At 30.5% G+C, this 26,470-nt stretch overlaps 1 protein-coding gene across 1 annotated transcript; it reads right to left on the bottom strand.

The window, feature by feature from the left end:
* Positions 1 to 1,293: 1,293 nt before the first annotated feature.
* On the bottom strand, positions 1,294 to 26,173 carry LOC142333850 (uncharacterized). The gene is made up of 5 exons (XM_075381412.1): positions 25,699 to 26,173; positions 19,864 to 20,275; positions 13,355 to 13,495; positions 4,899 to 5,051; positions 1,294 to 1,758 (listed from the first exon to the last, which is right to left on the bottom strand). Exons 1-5 carry the CDS (start codon positions 26,013 to 26,015, stop codon positions 1,585 to 1,587), a joined length of 1,197 nt encoding a protein of 398 aa, XP_075237527.1. The 5' UTR covers positions 26,016 to 26,173; the 3' UTR covers positions 1,294 to 1,584.
* Between the last annotated feature and the right edge of the window lie 297 nt (positions 26,174 to 26,470).

Genomic DNA, 26,470 nt, shown 5'->3' with positions numbered 1-26,470 from the left:
AAAAATATACGTCATCTGTTTTTTGGTTTTACATGACACTTTGTAATGAAACATTTATTAATTGCTATTCACAAAAATTATTCTTCAATAAACTTTCGTATCAAATACATTTTTATTCAAGTTGCTTCACAAAATACAGAAAAAAATGAAATTATACCAGAATGATATTCAAATATCATACGAACTAAGGGAACTTGATTTTATTAGATGTCAGTATAATAACAGGTGCTCATAGTCATGATGATGAATGAACATGTTTTTACAATTGCTTTAATTCAGATGAAGCATAGTTTCTTTCATATGTTTAGACAAATTAAGAGCCAAAACAATCACATATGGAGTTCTGAGAATCTCCACACTTTTCATACAAAATCTTTGAATTCTCTGAAAACAGATGTATAGTGTCAAATTTCTTGACTAGAAAGTATTCAGTACGATTGTACTGCTGCAGAGCATTACCTGTTTAACAGTATCAAGAAATTATACAAAAAAAAGGCCAGTTACAATGTGGTTACCAAAATGTTACAGCATTTTTTTAAATTTTTCAAGCCAGATAAGAAAAAAAAAATAGTCACAAAATGCCCATCGATGTCCAATATTTTTTCAACATATTTTGTAAGGTAACAGAAACATTATTTAAACTTGAAACTGTTGTACATTTAATTTATTGTTACCACATAACAACTGAATTAATATTTTGTCAATAAATGTTTAAATATGGATTATGTGGCTTGTGAATGCTGTGTATACCTAACAGCTATGTTGAAGAAACAGGTCCTATGTGATATGTTGAAAAAACAGATTAGCACAGAAAAAAGATTGGAAAAGTGTAAAACTTATCAAATGAAAAAAGTTGGGATAGGCACTTCCTTTATCCTTGGTTTAGATCAAATAAATCATATGATGGACTCCACTCCTGCTGTATTAAAAGTAAAACTTCTTCCTCAGATTTTACTAGGTTAAATATGGATCATTCAGTTGTAGTATGGCAAATCCTACTGAGTTAAAGACAAAAGGATACCTGAAGAATAAGGAAACTATATATGTTATGTTGTGAATACAACAGAATCTTCATATCTGTCATATGATTTAAATATACATAATCACCCATCACTCTACACTTTTACAAAGCATCACCGACACTGTTCCTTTCTCTGCATAGTTTTTTTTTGCAATATGGGGCTCTATTTTTTTTTCTTCACTGAAGAAGATGCGTTACTAAATCAAAAGAGAAAGTTATATAATATAATACATAAAAATATTATTACTAAATGACTATTAATTACATTCAAATACAATTATACAGTTTATTACAAAAAAATTACTACATTAATGTAATGTTGCGCAGAACAGAACTTCATATTTTTTTCTTTTGGTATAATTCATGGTAATAATACAATAGAAAGGGCTGATGACTAATTATTCATTATTTTTTATCGATTATAGCTATTATTCATTTCCATTTTATAGTTTAGTGATAATTCTTATCGGTTGCTTTTTTTTATTAATAAATTATTACTTTTTTTTATTAATGCATGTACGTGTGTTTATGAATGCGTGTGCGAATATGCCACTTAACATTAATTATCCACAACCTCCACTATATCTTTTAGCACGTAAAGCTCTTGGTGATATACCCATTTTTAATGATCGCATCGCCATGGCGCGATTAAAATGACGATGTGTTTTAACTTCTGGAAAATCTGTTTCAAGATTAGCATCCACTGATGATACTATTACTAGTAATACGCCCAACACCTGAAACAGATAAAAGTTGAAAAACATAATACTACATAAATCAAAAGCACACACACACACACACACACACACTGAAACAATTTAAATACAAAGTGTGTGTCTTAAAAAGTTACGTCCAATTACTAATAAGAAATGATTGGCAACAAATGAATCCACTGGATATGTAATATCTTCAATCTGTTCATTAGCAGTCATCAGCCAACTTACCAACAGTCTGTCATGTTTGCTTTACAAGTGTGACAGTGAATAATCATGGCTGCAACAGTAAATAACAGTCCACTATTTATTAAATAAGTCTTTCATTCAATTTCTTACAAAAAAAAAAAAAATTGCTGTGAACAGTGTGAATCAGCTTAGATTAAATGAGTGAAAGAAAGGTAAGGAAACAGTGAATTTAAAGGTCACACGATTGCAGTGATGAATGTAGGAATGGAAATCTAATTTTCAGACAAAGTAAATTCATGTCGTAAAGAAAACTAGTGAAAACAAACTATGCACTGAATTCATTCTAGTAAACCTACTAGTAAACATGAATGATCAGAGAACTGTTTTCTGAGAACAAAAGTGAATCTTTTTAGATTTTAGAGCCACAAACAACTTACAACATCGGTATAATGTGAAATGCTTTCAAAACTGTGAGCTTTCTAAAACTAGTAGAACAAGTTACTGATATTAGGGGTAGTTCTCACTCTTTGATACCAAATGCCTACACTGTAAAGAAGATTCAAAGATCAGTAATTTCTGACCAGCCCTCTTACATTGTAATCTGAGTAACCAGTGACTTCAATATCTTGAGAACCAAACCAGTTCTCAATACTTCGAAACGGTGGAAGATTGTTAACAAAGTTGCTGAATAAGCTGAAATTTTAATATTGAATTTTTATATAAAAAAAACATGTTTAATTTATATGGAAAGTACTTAACAATGAAGACTATGTAGAAGGTACCAACTATGTTATGGTCAACTGAATCAGTTAAAATTTTTCCAGTTTCATCTCTGCAACTTATTTACCAGACATTAAATAAATCACAAAAAGAGCCACCTCAGAGGTTGGTTTTTGAGCATCCTACTTACCAAATTCAAAAACAGAGCCATTGAATTCCAGTCTTACAATAATGCAGTGTCTGTATAAGACATATACAGAATGTTTCAGGAGGGAAGGGAAGTAGTTTGGGAAGTAATTTTAGAGCTTAAAATAAAGAAAAAAAAGTTAATACAAATATATGTCTGAAAACGCTTTGTTATAGAGTACAGGTAGAAAAAAATTTCATCCAAATTTCACTTCACCTGGTGAAATGAGGCCAGATTGAAATTTTTAAAGTCTATACAAGGGGTAAACTTAAAGGTTTCCTATGGTTTTTGACCTGAAAAACTGAATAAAAGATGTCCTAGAACTATATCTACTGCAGTTTTCATGATATTCAATGTAAAACAGAAAAATTCAGTGAAAGAACATGTTTTTTTTTTTTAATTTTGAAGTACAACAACTTTGTTAAATGACTAATAAATGTGTAAATTGTATTATCAAAACTTGTATAGTATTTAATTCTGTGAAAACTGATGTAATAAAATCTATGCAAAACAAAAAAAATTAATTTTATTGTTAAAAAGAAAACGTAACAGAGAAATGTTATGAATTTGTAAAAGTTAAAAACAGCTGTTTTTATACAATAAATTTAAACGCATGCTCTTCAAAAAGTGCATATGCATAATATACACTTTAAAACAACATGCATAATTGCTTTACTTAAAATTATTTTTATTTGATTTTAGTTTGAATTTTTTACTTTAATTTGATTTTATGCCTTGACGTCATATTTTTACAATTTAATTTTTAATGTTAATTTTAATATTAATTAATTTTTCATATTTTAAATTTTGTTTTAATATTTAATTCTTAATAAAAGTTTAAATTCTAAAAATAAAAAAATTAAAGGTTTCAAATTTTAAATAAAGTTTTAGATAAAATGAATAAATACATAAGTTATATTCTATGAAGTTTGTAAAGTAATTTGAGATGAATACGTAAAGCAGCTGGTGATGTGAGTATATCACAAAAGCGCTCCAGCATATAGTGGAATAAGCTAATCCTTCTTTATTTATTCTGTACTTTGATTGATTTAATAAAATATATAAATAAATATATATATATTTTTTATCAATAGGCCAGCACTAACTACAGAGAAACGGATGTAGTGATGACTGAAATCAACATTTGTATTCAAATAAACCTGATCTAATATTAAATTTATACAACCAGTTGATAATCAAAAATCTTCCTGGGCAGATACTGCTTAAAATAGGATGTGTTCTAAATCAAATTGCAAACCTAAAAATTAAAAACAAATTTTAAAGCAAGAGCAAGATTTTAAGAAAAGAAAAATTTTATTATGAAGATTTAGTCTTCAGATGGATTTAATACATAGACCTGTCAAAATATTTTCCCTCTCCGTAAATAGTGAACTATCTGATGCTCAAATACAACTTCACAGGATTTTAATCCAAATACAGTTAAGTTATAGGTGTCAGTTGTCTTGTTACCATCATATGGTGTGCAAAGCCTTCATATTGCTGGAAGCACAGCTGTGACCACCTCAAGGATCAGAATGCCAAGCCATTCATAAACATTTGACATGAGAATATATCACGAAGGGTAATAATCAAGGAAAAGCGGTTAGAATCAATCCTATACCCCCTGACATAAAATATCTGAAACAATACTCAATTAACTGATGGGTCCTTAACATCCATATTACTAATGATTTCTCTGAAAGTGTAAGTTTCAAATGTTTCTCTTCCTTTCTGGCTTTCCCGCATTATTTATTTTACGCCATAAAGCACAAAACTTTAATAGAAGATTTTCATTTGGTTCCTACATATATTTGAGTCTAACGATTTCTCTGGAGTTTGAAAGTTCTCATGATTTATGTCAAAGTGTTTTTCATATATCCTTTACTAAATCATACTTTCTCGTTTTACAGTGTAAGCATCCAAAATTCTACAACTTCTGTTTAGATATGTTCTACACTATCGCCGCTTTCTCTTAACTATATTTTTCATCGGTCTGTTTCACAGTTATATATTTTTAAATTGAATTTCACTCCAAATACAATTAAATTAAACTTGATGCTGAACTTACCAAACAAATGATAATTAAGAGGGTATAAACATGTATAGTGTTATCCGGTATGGCTTCCATATCTCTCAACAGAGCTAGTGCCGGCTCAAACTCAGGGCGCAATTCGAGGCAATGCCTCAAATGAAGTGAAGCTTCCTGGTAGTGGCCATAAGCCTAAAAACAAAAAAATATATATAATGTTAACCAAAAGGTGAAATAAAGTTATTCTGTTTTAAAATTAATACGATTAGATTTTATAGTTTTAAAAGATATAGTAGATTTATTTGAAGTGTTTCATCAAGGACTTACATTAAATATTTTAAGACGTAAACTTACGTCTTGTCAAGGTTCATAGAGCAGTGTTGGTATCAATGAACTTTATACTAAAATAACAGTTGAGAAAATTTACCACTTTTTGCTACTGTAGTATGTTTTTGAGCTAATGTATCATTCATCAAAATATTTTTAGCAGACTCATACAGTAAAATGCATGACTGGGTTGATAAATTATTAGAACTTGTCAAAAATTAAAGCAATATATAATTGTAGCATTTAATGTGAAATTAAACATAAAACAAGAAAATTTAATCGTAAAGATAAATGATTTATACTTTTATATGTACATTTTTTTTTGAAAATTCATATAAACAAAATGACCACTGTGCCGATTAAATTCAAAATTAATTGAAAACCCAACCACCAAAACACAGTTACAGATAAACAAACACCAAAATTTATTTTACAGGACCCCTCATCACCAGTTGGTACACAATTCTACAATCACATGAATTAAAACTAAAAATCTATATTATTATTATTATTATTATGCTTTTACGGCCAACATGGGACCACTTAAGTCAATTTTAGTTGGATCTTTTCTGAGAAAAGCGTGTTATTTTACTCTTTCGAGCTGCCCAGTATTTCTTCATCCGTTCAGATCTTGCTTTCTTTTCTTCATCCGTAAACACCCTCTTCATTGTATTTTGTAGTTTGTCTGTCTTTTGTTTAAATCTAATGCTCTTATCTTTTAGCTTTGTAATTTTTCCAGTTTTATTCTGTAGGTCAGTCAGGGAAATTCCCAATTCTTTCATATCTTCTCTAATTTCTTTGATCCATCCTACTTCTAGCTTTTGGAACCAGAGCTTTTCAATGATATTTCTTGACAGTCTTGTTTGCGGTGTCCTTATGAGATGACCGAAGAAAGAGATTCTTTTTTTCCGCATAGTATCAGTAAGAGGCTCTATTTCTCGATACACCACCTCATTTGGCACAATCCACCATTGGCCTTCTTTTTGGTGTTTTTTATTGATACACGTTCTGACAATTCTCCTCTCTATTTTCAGAATTTTTTCAATTCGGTTTTTCTGAGTGATTTTGAAAAGGGTCTCGCTTCCGTAGGTGACTTCTGGCTGTACTACAGTTTTATAATGTTTAAGTTTTGTTTTAGCAGAAAGGCATTTTTTGTTATATGTTGACCAAGTTAATTTTTGGGATTTAATCATTTTATTTGTCCTGTTTTGCCATGTCACTTTTTCATTTAAATTATAAGTTATTATTTCCCCTAGATATTTAAATTGTTTTACTATTTTAATTTTCTGATTGTTTACCGTAATGCGCTCTATTACCAGAGGATCTATGGCCATTAGTTCAGTTTTTTCGAAAGAGATATGAAGCCCTATCTTTTGTGCTAGGTTTTGAAGGCTCATGATTTGTGTTTTGGCTTCTTGAATATTATTTGCTAAAAGAGCGAGGTCATCTGCAAATCCTAGACAATTTAGTGTGATGGAGTTTTTCTTAGTACCCATTTTTATATTTTTGGGATTTATTTCATACCATTTTCTCATGACAAATTCGAGGGCGCAGTTAAAAAGGAGTGGCGAGAGGCCGTCTCCTTGCCTCAATCCAGTTTTTATGTAGAAGGGTTGAGAGAGTTCACCTCTGAATTTCACTCTGGACTGGGTATCGGTTAAAGTTAATTTTATCATGTTTACGAGTTTAGGGTGAAGGCCCAGGTTTCTCAGAATATTCAGCATGGATGGTCGGTGTATACAAACATAGGCCCTTTTAAAGTCGACGAAGGTGATTATTAGTTGTTTTTTCCGTCTTTTATATAAGTCCATCATAAGTTTTAGGGATATTATTTGTTCCGGGCAACCTCTCCATGGCCTAAATCCCCCTTGGTATTCCCCAAGTTCCAGTTCAAGTTGGTCTTTGCATCGGTTGTATATGATTCTCGACAGGATTTTGTATGTGCAATCCCGGAGAGATATGCCTCTGTAGTTTTCCGGATTAGTTTTATCCCCTTTTTTATGTAATGGATGGATGAGGGCTGTGGTCCAGTGTTCTGGAAGTTTTTCTTCGTTCCATATTTTCACGAGGCATAGATGTAGGGAAGTTTTGACTGAATAAACTGATGAGTGTTTCCAGAGTTCTGCGAAAAGCTGGTCTTCTCCGCTTGCTTTGTAGTTTTTTATTTCATTTAAGGCTGCGAGAACTTCTTGAATTGTTGGCGGGTTGATATTTACCGGTGAAGTTTTAACTGGAGTTTCAGTGTCAATCTCAAAAAGCTCTGGGGGGTCGTCACAGTTGAGGAGTCTATTGAAGGTTTCTGCCAAAATTTCAGCATTTTCTTTATTGGTGTGGGCCATATTTCCTTTTTTTCCTCTCAGCATAAGGGTGGGTGGTTCATATCTTTGAAGAGCCTGACCAAAAATTTTATAATAGTCTCGGAAATTAGTTTTCTTGGAACTTTCTTCTATTTGCTGAATCAAGTTTTTTTGGGCTTGTCGTTTGGTTCCTCTTATAATTTTCTGAGTTATTTTCCTTTGTTTGGTGAATTCATGGTTAGATTCTTCAGTTTTCTGGGTTTGGTGGTTGATCCAAGCCCGGTGTCGGTCTTTGACTGCTTTGTCACATTCTTCATTCAAAATCTATATATATATATATATATATATATAAAATACTTATTTAATTTCACTCTATGTTATATTTCTTTAACATGCTTCACTGTTCGTTCCCTTTCTTTTCACATTAAATGTTTTCCACTGGACCAAATTTTTCACATCTATGGTTGTTGATACATTCAACCTTTTCTTAGCACGCAACTGTTTGTTAAGAGGGCACATATGTCTTTTTTTAAATATTTTATTTACGCACACAAATCATAATTCATATAAAATTAATTAATTATATGTTGAAAACCAAAATCAGTAAATATGTTTCCATCTAAAAGTGCTTTTATGTAATTACAGTGGATTCTGGTTTTAGGACCACCAGTTATTTGGAGCAACCATTTAATTGGGGCATTGTTATTAAAAAGAAACATATTGGTATAACTCATGTAAAATTATGCTGGTTTAACAGTCCAAAATCTCGCTTATAAGGACCACTAGCTGTTCATATCTTTATTTTACTTCTACAATAAAACAATTTTATTAGTGATTTGAATCACTTGACTGTTGTTAAATATTATATTGAGGGAGGTAAATTCCTTCTATCACTGGTCTGCACAGTAAGTAGTGTGTGGCGACACAGATGACATCATGCAGTTATGATGAAGCAAATATTTTTATTTTCTTCATTGCGAGTCCATTGTTCAATGTGTATAGTGCTGTTTTTGTTTTTCCAAAATTATTTTTAATTACTCTTGCTTATCTTTTTGCTTTTGTTAATCGTTTAATTTTTTTAATCGCTTTTATCTTTCTACTTTGAAGTGTTAGTTTAGTTTATAAGTCGGTGTTCATAATTTATCCGATTCGTCACCATGCCATGTAAAAACATGACAGGCAGAAAGAATTGCTTTGCTTGAAAAAATAAAAAGTTATCCACCAAACACTGGTCAGCATAAACTTGCAGAACTACTGGGAGCATCAGAAATACAATAGCTTGGATTTTACAGCAAGAAGAAACTCTTCGTAGTGTTTGGTGAAGGAGATGGAACTTATTGAAAAAGAAAACATGAAAGAACGGACCCGCTTGTTGAGAAAGCTTCAAATTAATGGTTTTCTACCGTTACTAGTCGAGGAGTAAGTGTCAGTGGTCCTATGCTAAAACAAAAATCAGAAGAGCTTGAAAAAAAATTGGGACACTGTGATCTCACGACAACAGACTTGGTAGAGCAGCATCAGGTTTGTTGTTGTGCTGGAGATGTGAAGTAAAATTTAAAAAAGCTCACAGTGAAAAGGTAAGTGCCAATACTGACAGTGCTGAATCATGGAAGAGTTCTAAACTTCCTGAAATAATGAAGAATGTTCACCCGATGACATCTATAATGCAGACGAAACGGGGCAGTTTTATTGCGCTATGCTGGATGGGTCTCTGTTACAAACACATCGTGTTATCTGGCTCAAAAAAACCAATGGATCAAATTGCTGTGCTTTGTAGCATGAATATGACTGGCAGTGACAAATTAAAACTTCTTGTTATTGGTAAAGCAGGTAAATCAAAATGTTTAAGCAGGTTAGAATGGAGAGTTTAACCTGCTCGTATCTATTTTAATGAAAAAGCCTGGATGACGAGTCCAATTTTTCGTGATTGGCTGATAGTGCTTGTGACAAGTTACAGAAAAAAATCAAGAAAGATTTGCCTGTTTATTGATAACTGTGCTACCCATTCTAATACAGATGAAACATTCAAATTGAGGTTCTGCCACCGAATACGAGTTTAATTCAACCGCTTGACACGGGAATAAAAAATATTTAATTTATTTATTGAAGTAAACTAACATGTTACATTTTACAAGAAATTGAAGGAAATATGTCGACTTCCTTGGCTACAACTGATTAGTGCACGTGTAAATTTGTTGCAGGCAATTCAGTTCGTGGTCGATAGTTGGAATAAAATGAAAAGTAGCGCTATCAGAAACGTGCTTGCCAAAAGTGGTTTAAAAGTCAATGCCGAAAATGATACTGAAACAATCAATGCTGATGACAATGATTACGTTTTTTGCAGCACCAAGTTCAAACTTTTGAAAAGTTTTCAAATATAGATGAAAAAATACAATGCTATGATCAGAATGAAACCGGTGTTGAAGAAATAATTAAAAACATTACTGGTATTCATGAAGAACTCTTCTTACTGGTACTCGGGATTAAAGAAGATGAAGACGAACCTGACGTCAAATGCGTATCTACGTAAAATGCAAAAAAATTCATTGACGGATTTCAGTGTGAAAAGCCTTGATTACACGTGGTTCACTGTTTCACTTTGAAGCAAGAATTCAAAATGTACAATCCCATTAAAATAAAAAAAAACAGAAAGCATCATTTTGACATCAGATCGAGACTGACATGCTTTCTTGGGGCGTAGAGATCCTTTGCCAATCCATTGTCATGATTGAATTTTTGTCTCAACGTTGTAGCCATAAACCCAGCTTTCATCTCCTGTTATGATCCTTTAGATAAAGTTCATTGGCTTGTTCAAGAAGTTGCCAACATCCACTCGATGTTCTGTCTGCTGTTCGGTCATCAAACGAGGAACAAACTTTGCTGCAATTTGATGCATGTTCAATTTTTTTTAAATGTCATTACATGATCCGATTGAGATGCTAACCCCTTCTGCAAGTTCTTGGAAGTGGATTGGCGATTTTCACGCATCAGATTATTGACTTTCTGAATGTGGATGTCATCAGTTGAAGTCAAAGGTCTTCCTGGTCAAGGGTCATCTTCAATCGACTGACGAACATTTTTAAATGGTGTAAACCATTTGTAACATTGCATAAAACCCAGAGGATAATATCTGTAAGCTTGCTTCAAAAGTTGAAACGTCTCTGTGAAAGTTTTCCCCAGTATCATGCAAAATTTTACATTGTATCATTACTCCCAAAAATCGTTGATTACAAAAATCACTACTACCACTTAAAACATTTTGCACTTAAATTACAATAACATGAAAACTAAATGTCAAGATATTAACAATCCAAGAACACATGGTTACAGAGGAACAGAGGAGGTTATACAGAACACAATTTTTCCAACTGTACGTCACTAAATATCTCTGCTAGTGCATAATTAAAAATGTTTGTTATTTTCTAAACAGAACTTGTATAGTAAAGACTGCACAAGAGATAGCATATAAACCAAGGAAACGGAGGCATAGATGATGGAATCAGGAGTGTGTGATGATGTGTTAGAAAACAGACTGAAATTCTGGAAAAACTGGTATGCTAATAAAACACAGGAAAACCTTATTAAATTTTAACTACAAAGGAAGCAAACAGAAAAAATCCTAAAGAACGTGAGGAAAAGCTATGAAAAAGCAAATCTCATTGACCAAATTAATCAAGGACTTCAAACAAATGACAGTAGAAACTACTATAGAATCTTAAAGTAGAAGTTAAAAAAATACACCTCCAAGTCTATGCTTTAAAAGGAAGAATGGAAAAGAGATGGCAACTAACAACCGGGTGAACTGTAAAAGCCTAGCAGAATATTTTGGGGAACTACTCAATCGTGAAGAACCAGAGGAAAGATTTCCAGTTGTAGAACCAGAACGACGGTTCCAGTCAGTACTAGACTCTGGAAGAAATTAAAAACATTTTGCAGGATTTGCAAAGAATGAAGAACTGGAGAACTAAAATCTAACCAGAAGTTAACTTCTTTATGTCGTCCTATAGCAACCAGTGCAAAAAAAATATGATGAACATCAAAACTAAATAACTGAGAATGTAGGATGTCAGTTGTATAATTTTTAAATTATTTCTAATTGATTCACCATTTTCAAATATATACTATATAATAATTCTACATTTTAGTTACCTAATATATTTTTACTAAAATAAGGAAATCATATGACATGACAATTCATAATAAAATGTTTGAAACAGTTGTATTGTTTTATCACTGTAATGTTCATGTAAAAGATAATGTTTCAAACCAGCTAAGATTTGGACACACAAAGTAAAAAAATGAAAGCTATTGGTTATGATTCTCATTAGTATTGACATTTCCCCACCTAAGTAAAAATCAACTGTCTGTAATCTGCATTGGGAACGAGCACCCACATACACAATCTGTAGTAATTTGCTATTACACACTTGGTACTACTGAGCTTTTGTTAGTTTATAATTATCATAATGAAACAAGAGTTCCGGTCAGCTAGTTTCCATTCCCAAACTATTAAACAAAACAACTTTTTTTTATTACTCTGAGCTATTGCGCTGTTATTTTCACATCATTCATCATAAATATTAAGTATCAAATCTACAACTATGAAGGTGGAAATTATCTTGCCCTAACAATATTTACCTAAAACAGAATTTTTATTAATATGTTTAATTCAAAATTTACCGCCACCACATTCTAGTTTAATAATGATATGACTACTCCAATAATCCATCTACACATGATTACAGAATATATGGTGATTTTGCAAAATTCTCATTTTAAATTATTACAAGATTTCTTTGTTCATTAATCAGCAGTTCTTAAGCAGAATACACTACCTCTTACTTCAGTAACAAAATAAGTAGTTTAATCAATAGTGATAGCTGAATCACCGATCAGGAATAGTTTACAATTTTGATTACGTAAGCAGAACTTATCAAATTTCATTAGAACTTTTAACTATAAAATTTTTTTTAATTCTTCAGATATAAATCAGTTAACAGAATTTAACAATGAATATTCAAATAACTGAAATTAACAGCGGTGGCACATGTTCATTTATATTAACATCTGAACATTAGAAGCAATCTGTCTTGCATATTTTTCACAACCTTCACAACATTCTTAGCATATTTTTCACAAGTCTAAAATGCACAACCCATAAATAATATGCCTTTGATCAGTTTTTTGTTTACATTTTTTAAATGATATACCTACTCAATGAAACATGATTTCTAGGTGCCATGTTATCCGTTACGACCTCTTTATAAAAATGTACTGAAAGATGTTATAGTCTTAAGTTAAATAAATATAAAAATAAAATTTTTTTAACGTCAGGGTAAAATTTTTTCAACATATTTTCAATAACATTTTATGTTATTTAAAAACCATACCCTAGTAAACTTTTTATGTCCAATCTTCTTTGAAATCGCTTAATTCTTCTAATTCACAAGCTACCGCTCCAAATTTCATGATTCTGTTAAATCATTCCCGACAGATAATTTAATGAAAGATAAATGCTCTTTTATACATACAGTTTTAAAACAACATTTTTGTATTTTTTGAGTGAAGAAACCTTAAAATCTTGAAAATCCAACATCTGAGGGAAGCCATTTTTTCCCCCAGTAACAACAGTTTCTCATTAATATGATTCAGAAATGTAAAAATAAAATAAAAATATCGGTAAAAAATTAAAAAACATAGAGAATATTATCTTCTCCATGAATTCATTCCCAAAATGAATGTTTAAAAATTAGTATTGGAGACACCCCTGCACCACTCTCACACACACATATTCATATGTGCAGGTGAACTGCTGAAGTTGCAAGATTTTAAAGAAAAATTTGCTTCATTCTCTTAAAAAAAAAATAATACCTTAAATATTTCTCCAAGAGTAAAATACTGCATCCATGCACTCTTATCTGGAGGCTGAACTTCTAATGAACGTCTTGTTAAATATATTGCATCGTCCAGGTATTGTAAATTGAATAACACTCTTGCAAGATTCAGTAATACCTATAAAAAAATTAACAAAGAGTCTACATTAAGTATTAAAAAGCTTGTTTCCACATAGTAGCAGTACTTAGAAAAAAATGATGAGAATATTTAAAAATATAAAATAGGCACATACATGTGCATACCGGGTAATAAATCTTTTATTCTCTTACTTTAAACGATCTACCGGTTCTTATTTTTGAAACACGCCTCAAAATATAAACAATAACAACGAATAAGGAAGCATTTATCAAAAAGAAAGCATTATAGTATGTAATAGCATCTTGTAAAACATAACAAGAAACATCTTGTGCGATGTTAAATTTAGAGCGTACTTGTGTAGAGATGTCAAACATGGACATTATGAAAAAGAGAAAAGGAAAGTTGAAGCAATTTGGAATATGAAATGAGAAGATTAAATGAACAAACAAAGGGGAAAGTGAAGTAATGAGAAGCGTGAATGAAAATAGAAGCTTTATCAGAACAAATCGGAATAGAACAGCCAACTGACCACCCGGGCTTATCATGAGAGAAAAAGGATTGAAACAGCGTTAGAAGGTTCAGTAGAAGATAAAAGAAAGAGAAGAAAGGTAAAAATTAGATATCTAAAAGCAAATGGGAGCTATCAAGATCTTAAAAGTTTAGCCAGGAATAAAGGATGTACATTCCTGATTTAAGGCAGATCCTTACACATTTTCATCATACCAAATGATGTTAATGATGGTGGACTGCTGCGTAGATGTGTTATAGTTCCACCGACATGGAAATTTTTACAAGAACTTCAATCTTGTTTTTGCGATCTAAATGATCATTATATATGAAATAAATATCACAACAAAAATATCTGAAATTAATAATGGAATATCAATTTTACAAAACTATACATGTACGATATTGTATTACACCAAGCAATTCATACACAACTCATGATTTCCTTTACGATTACTTTAACAGTGCCAGTGCTACAAAATTTAAATTGGTTTTTAATTGAAGAGTATCTTTGGAAAATTACTTTAATTATACATCAAGTGCTGAAAATATCTGCTATTCAGCTCAAGTAACAAATGAACATTTCATTCTATAATTTTATCAAGCATGGCTCGTCGGTATGATTATATAATTAATAATTAAAAAACCTGCTTACCAATAATTTTCTTTTATTCATTCAAGCACTTTTGAAATAGAATTCCATCATTAGGAACTTAAAAATATAAATAAATGAATATTTGTTTGTCCTGTATAAGTTCATCCGTATACCACTCATCCAATTGCGATGAAACTTTGGTGAGTTGTTGTGTTCACGCCCATGAAGTTTTCTGAATTAGTTTGGACTCGCTAGGTGGCACAGGAGTTGAGATATTTCGCAAAATTGTATTTTTATGGATCGATTTAGAATTCTGAATTTATTCAGAATATATATTAACTACATGAAAAGAAATATTTTTGCAAAAAATGGAAAAAGGGGAGACGGGAAGAAAAAGGTTAAAATTTTGTGAAGTTCCATAATATTCAGTTTATTCATAATATTCAGTTAACTTGGAGTCAATGAGTTGCAACTTTTAGCCCTATTGGTTCCAACAACTTATGAACAGCCATCACCCAGTATGGCGGGTAGCTTTGCAGCTCTTTGGAACATGAAGTATAAGATTAATGACAGACACCTTACCTTAATGAGTTACTGGGTGACCGCAACAGTCTCACCTGATCATCCATGCAGTACAACTGGCAGTTTAGATAAATGATATTTTCCCATTTCACTCACAACATTACCAGTTATTTCTAACTTGCAAACTGATGCTAATACTATGTTCCTGTTCAACCTAACACCAAATTCTAATCGGTATAACCTTTGCGTTGCTATGACCGAATTTATTATCCACCAATGTCTCACAATGAATAGACATTTCCTAGTCTAGTTATTCCTCTAATTACAACGATAACCCTGTACAGAAACAGTTAAAACAATGACAATACAGTTGTAAACCGGTTTGTGACCAAACACCTGATATTTGTGCCATTTCTTAAATAATACAGCTATTCTAATGAGTTAATAAAGGAAATCATGAAATTTATATAAGTCACCCGGCATAATATTTTATAAGAAGTTAGACTTATCACAATCTGATATATAGATTTTAATAAGCTGCCACCTATTTTATCACTGTGCAATAAATTGAAAATTTTGGCTAATAAGAACTTTTAACAGGGCAAAATTAATTTAACAAAAACATATTTACAGATAACAGACACAAAATATCAAAAACACTCAAGATTCCTTTTCATTTGCCATTACTGACCTAACATTACAAAAGTCTTACAAAAAAAAACTGATATGTAAGAAAAAATTGGAAACTTTTTTCTTGATTTTTAGATTACAAAGAAAGTGAAACTTTCATGAATAAATGAAAGATCATATCCACTAAACTCAAGACCAAAAAATACAGGATCTTACCTTTAAAATATTATATTACATTGCACTGGGTAACTGAAAAAAATATTTTACCTTAAAAGTATCAATATGTTAAGATATAAATCAACGTCTTGCAGGACAGGTGGAATATTAAACAGATACCAATTGATGACTCATAGCAGTATTAGATTACAAAGGTTCAAAGACACCATATATTAATGCAAGGACTATTCAGAAAGTAACGTTTGATTCATTATTAAAAAAACACCAATCGATAAAAAAATAATTTAATGTACACACATTATAGCTACTACTTCTCTACATAATTGCCGTCCAAATTAAGGCACTTGTTATATCTGCAAACAAGTTTTTGAATACAGTTGTCACAAAACTCCCAACCTGTGAATTAAGCCTGGTAGTAATAGTTTTTCAACTCCTTGTCATTTTTATAACACTGCATCACTAACCATAGTGATAATCACTCGGAGCCAAATCAAACTGTGAAGGACATACAAAACAAACAACATGGCATGTGAGTTTAGCACCGTTTATCTTCATGACAACACTTGTACACATACTGCAGTATATACTTGATGCCACATTGAAAATTTCAAATGGGAATTGTTTAACCATCCTCTAATCCTCCTTACAAGCCTGACTTGGGTCCCAGTGATAATCACCTTTTCCCGAAAATAATGAGATGGTTACTGACACTGCAATTTGAAAATGACAGTTATTTTGCCTGGCTTAATTCACAGGCTGCAGAGTTTTACGATGACGATATTCAAAAACTTGTTTACAGATATTAAATTGGATGGCAATTATGTATAAAAGTAGCTTGGCTATAAGATGTATGTATATAATTAATAGTTATTTAATAAATTGGGGTTGTTTTTTAAAGAATTTAACTTTCCAAATAGCCCTCATATCTCTCGAGTAGTCAACTTGTAAATGTATTCATGATTTATATTATACAATAAAGATAAATAAAATGTTATTCATATCAATATACCAAAAGACTTTATTTTAATCACTTTTACATTGCATATCACTTGCATTTAACCTGTATAATTGAAGCCTTATTATAAGTAGCGTTTATTAAAGACAGTAAGTAGGTGGGTGTCAAGTCAGTAACTGAACATTTATGATTCAGCAGTTTTAATACAATAACAATAATATGGAAATTATTATTCATATTATGAGAATGATATCTAAACATACCTGATTGACCGCTGTTAAATAAAAATAATTATGACAAATAGAACTATAACAAAGTATGTAACACGAAAACCATACCATACAGAGCTGTACTAAATTTACAGGATTTTATTTTGTTACATAAGTTATAGATAAGCGTTGTTATATATGAGAAAGATTTATCTTAAAATCAGACTAGATCTGCACTCAGAAAGTCAAAAGACCTCCTTTTAATATATAAAGACCAAATTGGAGATCAAGGTAAAATGTTGGGCTCCTCATGTTTGCTGTGGAGTTGTCACATAAATCTAGGGCACAGGATGCATGGCAAGAAAAATTCTATGCCATTTGCTGTTCCTAGTGTGGATTGCACATTTAAACTTGGACAACATTATATTTCCTGATGATTCTTATTCTTCATCAGAATCTGATTCATGACTTCTTGAGACCACTAGTAGTGACTCTACATTTTTACCAACCACCAGTGAGCATCATTTAATAACTCAAAATAAATTAAACAAATTTCAACACAAACGATGAACTTCTTGGTTCCAGACCCCAACAATGGAACCGGTTAGATAAAACACAAGTGTTTCACTTTAGCAAAAATAAAATATAAATTTTCAAATTTTATAAAATGGAAGTATCGCTAAGCATCTGTTATGATAGTGTTAGTTTAATGAATGAACTTAATATGGGACATATACCTTTGGGTGGCGTATTTTCATAGATTCATCTAAATACAACCTAAAAGCAATATAGCTCATAATGGAAACAAAAACCATCTATTCCTTTAACTCATTCAGTGACAATGAAAGAAAACTAGGATAACTTTGCTACCATACTAAATGAAGTTAAATATGAACAGTATCAGTGGGATATTTGTGGAGATTTAAAAGCGATTGCTAGGGCTTCAAGGGGGTTTCACAAAGTATCATTGTTTTTTATGCCTACAGGAAAGTCAGACAACACAAGAACATTTCAATAAGAATGTTTGTCCTCAAAGAACTTCTTTTAAACCAGGTATTTCAAATATAAATTATGCTCCTCTCACTGATCCAAAAAAACATGTTTCTCCCACCTCTCCGTATTAATCTCGGACTAATGAAAAACTTAGTTATGATAAATCTTAGTGACACTATGGACAAAGAAGGTAATGGTTTCAAGTTCTTAAAAGAACTATTTTCTAGTTAAATGATGCAAAACTAAAAGAAGGCATCTTTAAGGAATGTTCTAAGTGATCTTTTTAAAGAAAAATAAAATAACAAAGAATTATTGCTTGGAATTGTTTTGTAGTGTAGTGAAGGGATTTCTGAGTAACAAGAATGATGAGAATTATAAAATCTATACAGATGAACTCTTAAAAGTCAATGTAGTACTAGGGTGTCACATATCCTTAAAAATGGATTTTTTGCACTCTCATTTGGGTTTCTTCTGGAAAATTTGGGTGCAGTAAGTGACAAACAAGGAGAGATTTCACCAGGACATCAGGACAATGGAAACATGATACCAGGGACACTTGGACCCATCTATGATGGAAGACTACAACTTTTTTTTAAAAAGAGAAAATTTTACTGAACACAAGAGAAAAAAGTGAAATATCTTGTCACTGTTTTTTTTTTGTCTTCAGTCATTTGACTGGTTTGATGCAGCTCTACAAGATTCCCTATCTAGTGCTAGTCGTTTCATTTCAGTATACACTCTACATCTTACATCCCTAACAATTTGTTTTACATATTCCAAACGTGGCCTGCCTACACAATTTTCCCCTTCTACCTGTCCTTCCAATATTAAAGCGACTATTCCAGGATGCCTTAGTATGTGGCCTATAAGTCTGTCTCTTCTTTTAACTATATTTTTCCAAATGCTTCTTTCTTCATCTATTTGCCGCAATACCTCTTCATTTGTCACTTTATTCACCCATCTGATTTTTAACATGTCACTGTGTATGGTACCTTTATGAAATATTTTATATTGCATATGATCCTTAATAAAACATCTTTAATTAGATTTAACATGTTTTAGATGTAAATATATTTTTTATTCAATATAATGCTGCTAATTGCAAAAATATGTTGTCCTGTTTTTAGTAAAACCCCCAACCCCTGTAACAAAAAAACTGTACATGTTACAGTATTTTGCCTATCATTTTCGAATTTAGGGCCAAAAGTACTTTAAATACAACTATTTTCATCAATGTTACTTAAAAATGTTTAAATTTATAGACTAGTGATTGATTACTAATATTATTTTCACAGCTTGTGATGGCATGTGTCTTTTTTTCAATAAATGCTTTGTCACATTTGACTCTTTTATGCAGTCTTTTTTAAAAGCCCTAAAATGTTCAATGAATTTTTTTTTTAAAATATATTTTAACATCATTTTTAAAAACAAATAAACTATCATTCTTGATCCTAGCTTACTTTAAATAATAAAGAAAACAAATTTTTTTTACAATCTGTTTCTATTGGGTAACAAGTAATTAATATGTATGACTTGCCATATAAATACTGGTTAAAACAAAAATTCGCAACCAAGATCCTAGAATTATTTACTTCCAATGAAAGTAAACAGATTGAATAGATTTCAGAACACCAAATAAGTGAGAGATGCTGCAAAAAGTGAGCAGTTATTAGAAGAAAAAATCTTATGAGAGATTACAAAAATGCAATATTTCTTTAAATAAATAAATAACCTATTTAAAAAGATTATTGAGAAAACCGATACAGAAATCTATTAATTTTGTTATCAATAAATTCCAATTATTTCCCATCTTACTCACCTCAGCATTATGTGGTGAAACTGCCAATGCCCGCCGAAAACATTCGATTGACTTGTAAGTATCACCCTTTATACGAAAAAAATTGCCGATCTGATTGTACAACTGAACAGATTTTGGTTTCTCTCGTTTTGCTTTCATTAACCGCCTTTCTAAAGCTTCTACGTCAAATTCAGCGCCACGTTTTTTAAATATTAAAGCAACTGTTGGTTCAGGTACATTTGGATGCGTCATTCGATTTGCTATACCGACTAAATTGTCATAATACGTAAAATTAACTGTTTTTCCACAATCCAAAACTTCATCGCTATCTGATGTTGAAGTAGAAGTAGATATGGCATCTGGCCTCTGCAGTGTTGGTACATTAGTTGTTCTGTTTGAATCACCAAGATTACTTACAGTGTATTTCTCAAACCTAAAAAATAGTATAAAAATATGAAAGCATAATTATTAACAGTAAGAAATTTTATCATCACTGATATGAAACATTCATACATGTCATAAAAATTTACAGATACATCAGAAGTCTTTTCTTTTTAGTAAACGTAATTGTGATTTAAATAAGTTAAAGATTATAAGTTTCAATGAAATGTAATTTTTCCAGTAAAATAAATTACTAAGTTTCACTGAACCTTGCAGAGGTATATCTGAGTGAATTAATAAGATATCAAATATGAGGGCAGTCCAGAACGTAACTTACCTTTGTGCCTGGCGTGGAGATGGGTGGGATAGAGCCGCCATCTAGGCGTCAAAACATTTCTACACTCAGCACACATCAAGCTGTCATAACATGTGGAGTTGATTTTTCTACTTACATTGACAATTACTGAAATGTGCGATTCAGTAGAAAATTCTGCGAGTTGTGAGGTGTGTTCAGTGATTAGATTTTTGAATCTGATGATGAAAATCAATGATAAAATTTGTGAATATCGCCGCATTACAATTATGGAACTCTCGCTTCATTTCCCCCAAATTTCATGAAATTGTATCAGGGAAGCTTGGTTATCACAAGTTTTGTGAAAGATGGGTGCCAAAAATCTAAGGTGGCAGATTTCTACAGAGTAGGAATTGAAAAGCCTGTGCATTGTTATGATAAGTGCCTCAATTTAAATGGCAACTTTCAAGAAAAAATCTAGTTTAAGATTGTCCATTTCAAATGCAAATAATAAAATTTCTTCTTTTTTTATTTCAAAACATAAGTTACTTTCAGGACAGTCCTCATGTTAAAACATTGTTCAGATTTGTGCTAATGGAATAAATAAATAAAATTAATTTTTTCAGCTACAACTACAAATATATATACTCTTCTTTTCATTAAGAGCCTAAATAGCAACATAATTAAAGATTTATATAAATCTTGATGAAGATGAAGTTATGTTATTTTGGTCATCTGTAAAAGAAATAATAAATATTTAATCAGAATTAGTCCTACCAACAGAATAAATCAATAGAGTTATAAAATACTTAACATGCACACATGATTGATCATTCAATCAATTGTGCAGAATATTATAACATGTCTGCAATTTAAGATACTATAAATTTTAAAGGGGCGTGAAAAAATATTTTATTAATATTGTAATTAATTACAAACTTTGATCAATATTGCCTTTATCGCTGCTCAATATTCAGCAAATAAATGAAAAAGCAATGAATTAGCGCTAATAACCAAGACACTAGACACACAACTTATGGATTATATTTTTTGTATTTTCAATGCAAACAAAATTTTCATTTACTGCTGTTTCATGCAAATGTAAGCTCCCGCAATTTAACTTTAAAATAGTAATATAATGTTGTATATAAAATTATAAGTACATTACTTAGTCTACCTCAATGATTTAATTAAACACAAAATAAAAACATAAGCATAAAAATTGCAATACCTGTGTTCATCACTTCATTAAAGAAAATTTTTAAATAATTGAATAAAAAAACATTTTATGGATTAATTTAACTGAAAGAAATATTTAATCCACCCGTACTACTTTTTTCACCATACAGGACTGTGTACCATTTCGAAGTTAGAATCATCTTTTTTCTGTTTCAATTATTCCTCTGTATTCTGTTTAAAAATAATTACGTTTATAACCACCTAATCAGCAACACAACTGCACATCTTAAAATTTCAGTAGCACTTTCACACTGCTGCAGTGCCTATTTAGTTGAAACCAATACAGAATGTTATACACATTATATAATAAAATTATATGAGCTTATTACAACGTAAGTCACAATTTTTAAATAAAGTTTTTATAGAGAATATTCACAATAGTATTCTATATCTTTTTAATCAGCCTATAATTTCAATATCTGATGTCTGTCAAATACTATCTGATGAATAATTATTGTGACTGACTTTATGTGTGTACATATAATGCTTTTTAAATGAATGTAGTCTGTTCTATAATTATTCTAAAATGACCATATAATTTTGCATATTAATCATAATATTAGAGAAAGTAAAATACTTAAAAAATGTAAAAAAAATACTACCTAAAATCTAAAACAAAAATCTTTATTTTTATCGTTAACAATGCATCATCAGCAGATGATGCAAATTTACACTTTTGATTGAGACTTCTAAAATTATATCAGTTGTTAATCTATGATGTCAGTTGTTTTTAATTTTAATCTAAAACTTCTGTAAGAAATAATATAGCATTATGTATTCTGTACCGTATCATGAAATCATTCTCAATCTCAATAGTAAAATTCCAAACTTTAAATTTACCTTAGATATGCTCTTGTTGCTGCATGATCTGCAGAAGGTTGCCAAATATTAAAGCTACTTTATTAGATTATTTCCTCTTTTGAAGGAACACTAGTAGAATACTTCTTTGATTTTTCCATCCATTATGGAAAGGGTCTTGTTTTTGCCAAAATATTCATCGATATAAAGCAAGAAGTAACAAGTTGATATTTATGTAGAGGATGCCCTTTGATCTCTTAGTATTAGCGGAAATGAAATATTGAATTTCAGTCAGTTCAATTCTTGGAATAAAATGGAATTTGTCAACAAGCATTACTCTTAAGACATCCAGCGGTGATTCCAAAGACTTAATTTGTGCCAGTGTCAACTCATCTCATATACTTTAACAAAATCACATATACATATATAATGCACATTCAGCTGTTGACTTGCTGAAGCATTGCACATAGAAAATGCAAACCTGAGTTTACATGGGTCTGAGCAAAGTTTGTTTTTATATCAACATATTCAGAATCATCACATTAAGCAACAAATGCTAAATTATTTGCGTATATAAAACTTATTTCACTAAAGTATATTTTTATAAAATGCATAAAAATTAAATACAAATCATTTTTGCTGATGTATTTTCTCATATATTGTTCAGAGTGTCGGCTGGCTGGCATATTCTGTTAAGAAACCCTACCCCAAAACTTAAGGATCATAAAATTGTTCATTATTTAGAGTTGTACATATATGAGTGGTGTCTGGTTACAGAGGTAATTATCTTAAATTCACATTAGACACAGATTTCTAAAGGAATACTAAGGTAACAATCTCCAAAAAATTACATTTTTTATATTTTTCATATCTCAATATAAAAATAAATTGCTGTGAATGATTAAATAAAATGGTTTAATCCAAAAAGTTAAGTTGGAAACACATCTTAACTAAAAAACAAAATACATCCTTTAAAATATTGAATAATTATTTATTTATTTACAAGTAACGACAGGTTTACATCCTCTTACACCATTAGATGAATAATAAATGAATTTTGTAGTGTGAAAAATGACATATCTGACTAGGATTCGAACTTGGGACCTCCGAATAAAAGGCAGAGATGTCACCACTCCATTATGGAAATCGGTGGAGTGGTGATTATTAATTATAAATAATATAGTAAATTTAAAAAGATTAAATTAGAAATAGTTTTAACGTAAAAAACTATCACGTTAAATCTTAAGCCATGGTCAATTCTATTTATTAGGAAACAGAGTAATATACAGATCAACTCAGTAGCTCAATCGGCTACAATAATGAAGGTCCCAGTTCAATTCCCAGCATGGACATGGTAACTTTTTTAACAACTAAAAATTCATCTCAAACCTACACATAAGTGAAACATTTAGGTATAAGGATTAATCAATCAAAAATAAAAAATTTTAAAAATAAAACTTAAAGCACCATTTCAAAATTTTTTTCTGATTGAAAACAGAAACGTTAAGAAAAAAGGTAATTAATATACTTTTAAATTAATGAATGAGTAATTATAATTATTTGTAAATTATTATGTCTAAAATTTTGCTATATTTATTAATAAATAAAACTTGATTAATATAAGTAAATTATTATAATCATATTAAAAACTATAACATAATCTTGCAACAAAACTAAAAATATATGACAACATTGAGCTCATTTCAAGTAATAGTATAAGTATCAAAAAAGGTTATTTACGATTGTATTCTTTTCAGATTTACAGTTAATTATCTCTATAACCTATAAAGAATTATTAACTATTAATTTTTATGCAGTATTTGATATTTGAAAGCGGCAGGAAATGTAATGGTGCTTGATTATCATAAGTTAAGTAAAGTTACCTAAAGCTTCAATTGCTATGATAAAATAAAGATCTTAGAGTTATTCCCCCTTTCAAAAATTTTCTTAACACACTTTAAATAGTGCTAAGTGGTTAACGGAGTGTTACTTTAGTTTATATTTTTATGTTTTATAAAATATTGAATAACAACAGCTACTCTGCACAAACTTCCACTCGCCAGTAAAATAAGTTAAAGAATCTCTCATCTAATAGAAAAAATATGACAGCAGCAGTCAATAATTGTATAAATTCAAATTTTGAACAAATTGGTTCATTACTTTAAAGTGGAAAATTTATGATGAATAGGAACTGAAACATTTAATCCAGAAATGACATCACCTTTTACTTGAATTAAGAGCTGGATCAATTTATTTATTTAATTCAGTACATACGTAGATCATATTAGGAATGGGCAGGTGTCCTACTCCACAATTAACATATCACAGTAACCGAATACTAATAAATGTTATGTTGATTTTAGTCAATAAAATATAACAAAAGAAACTGCTCCCATGTCTATTTGAAAGGATCAAGGAAAACAGAAAAACTTTATGCAAATGTATGAAAAAATATAAAATTAATAAATTAAAAACAGAACTGGTTATATTTAATATTTAAAAATATTAGTGTTGCAAGCAAGTATGTAATGGTGCTACAATAAAATTAATGCAATATTCTGTATACATTTGGAAGTATTAATTGAAAAATACTTGAATACAAATTTACAGGAAAGGTAAAATCAGGATGCGCTAATGAAGTTTTACCACTTTGTACAAATATTTAAAATTCATTAGATAAAATCTTTATAAAAATAATAATAAATTTGTAATATGGTTTATAATATTTTTAGATTTAACAATTACTGTTCAGTAAATTATTTTTAACGAATAACAACAAAATTTGTAGTAACGTATTCTACTATAATCACAGTAATTGGTGGGGCAAAGAAACTAGATTAGCACTTAATATTGATAGGAACTGCACATAACCTGACTGCATTATTAATACTCTTAAAAGTATTAACCGCTAAATTGTACGGTAAAAGGCCCAATGATTTCACATTTTAAACAAATATCAAACACTTCCCGTTATAACCAATAAACGGAATTTGCTGGGCGAGGATTTTTTTATTTATTATTTAACAAATGTACATGTAGTGCACAATCTAAATTCAACTTAAATAGCATATCAACTTAACCCCATCAAATTAAATTCAAAATTACTATTCTAACTCTGTCAACATAAAAAAATGTGATAAACTTACGAGTCACCGTCGGTTCTGGTATCGTTGAGCTTGTCACAGTCTGTACAATAGTAATTATTTTCAATACCTCTTTTAGTCCAAGTTTTACCGTAGTGAACGGTCGATGTTATTATATTAAATATAGGATCATCAATAGCTGCGTTATCGGCAGCAGGTCTTATGGAACTCAAAATATTTGGAAAGTTATTACTAGCTTCAATTATTTTACCGTCTTCTGGATTTAACTTCCACAACGTCGATGTTCTAGAATTACTTTGTAATATATGAAACGATAGAATATAAAATGCCATGTAGGTTATACAAGGCACCTCACTCATTTTCACGATTCAATCAATTCACTTTTATCACTATAAGATTAGTAGACATAATATAAGACACCATACGACATCACCGTGCGAACTAAATACCTTCAACCCTCTTCCCTTCTGACACCTGGCTCTCCTCTGCCGTTCACCACCAGCCAAGGTAAAAACAAAATCAGGTAATGCAACTACCACAAGGAACCCGGTAAGTTAGAAAGTCCCTATTGACTTTGTTGTGTTGTTACTAAAGTGAAAGAAATCGCAGTTTTACTGAGTAACAAAACTTTACTCCATACATAGAAAGTTTTATTATAAATTAAAAACTACATTTTCATGTTTTATTATCTAAAAATTATTTCATATTTTTTTTAGTTTTGAAGCATCTCAATTTATGCGACATTATTATTATTTTTCTTTACTTCTGAATGATAAACGGGAAGAGTTTGTAAACGTTTTTTTAAATTTACAAA

Source organism: Lycorma delicatula, chromosome 13, assembly GCF_047948215.1.
Source record: "Lycorma delicatula isolate Av1 chromosome 13, ASM4794821v1, whole genome shotgun sequence".
Lineage (NCBI taxonomy): Eukaryota > Metazoa > Arthropoda > Insecta > Hemiptera > Fulgoridae > Lycorma > Lycorma delicatula.
Note: the sequence above shows the minus strand (reverse complement) of the source record. Positions and strands in the feature narration are given on the sequence as shown.

What these genes read in the sequence shown, in the direction of transcription:
- LOC142333850 (XM_075381412.1), bottom strand. Translation starts at nt 26,015, where the DNA reads ATGAGTGAGGTGCCTTGTATAACCTACATGGCATTTTATATTCTATCG. An exon ending in CTCTTGGAGAAATATTTAAG is followed by an intron (nt 5,052 to 13,354) that starts GTATTATTTTTT and finishes TTTTGTTTTTAG; the next exon opens with GCTTATGGCCACTACCAGGA. An exon ending in TCTTAATTATCATTTGTTTG is followed by an intron (nt 1,759 to 4,898) that starts GTAAGTTCAGCA and finishes TATCTGTTTCAG; the next exon opens with GTGTTGGGCGTATTACTAGT.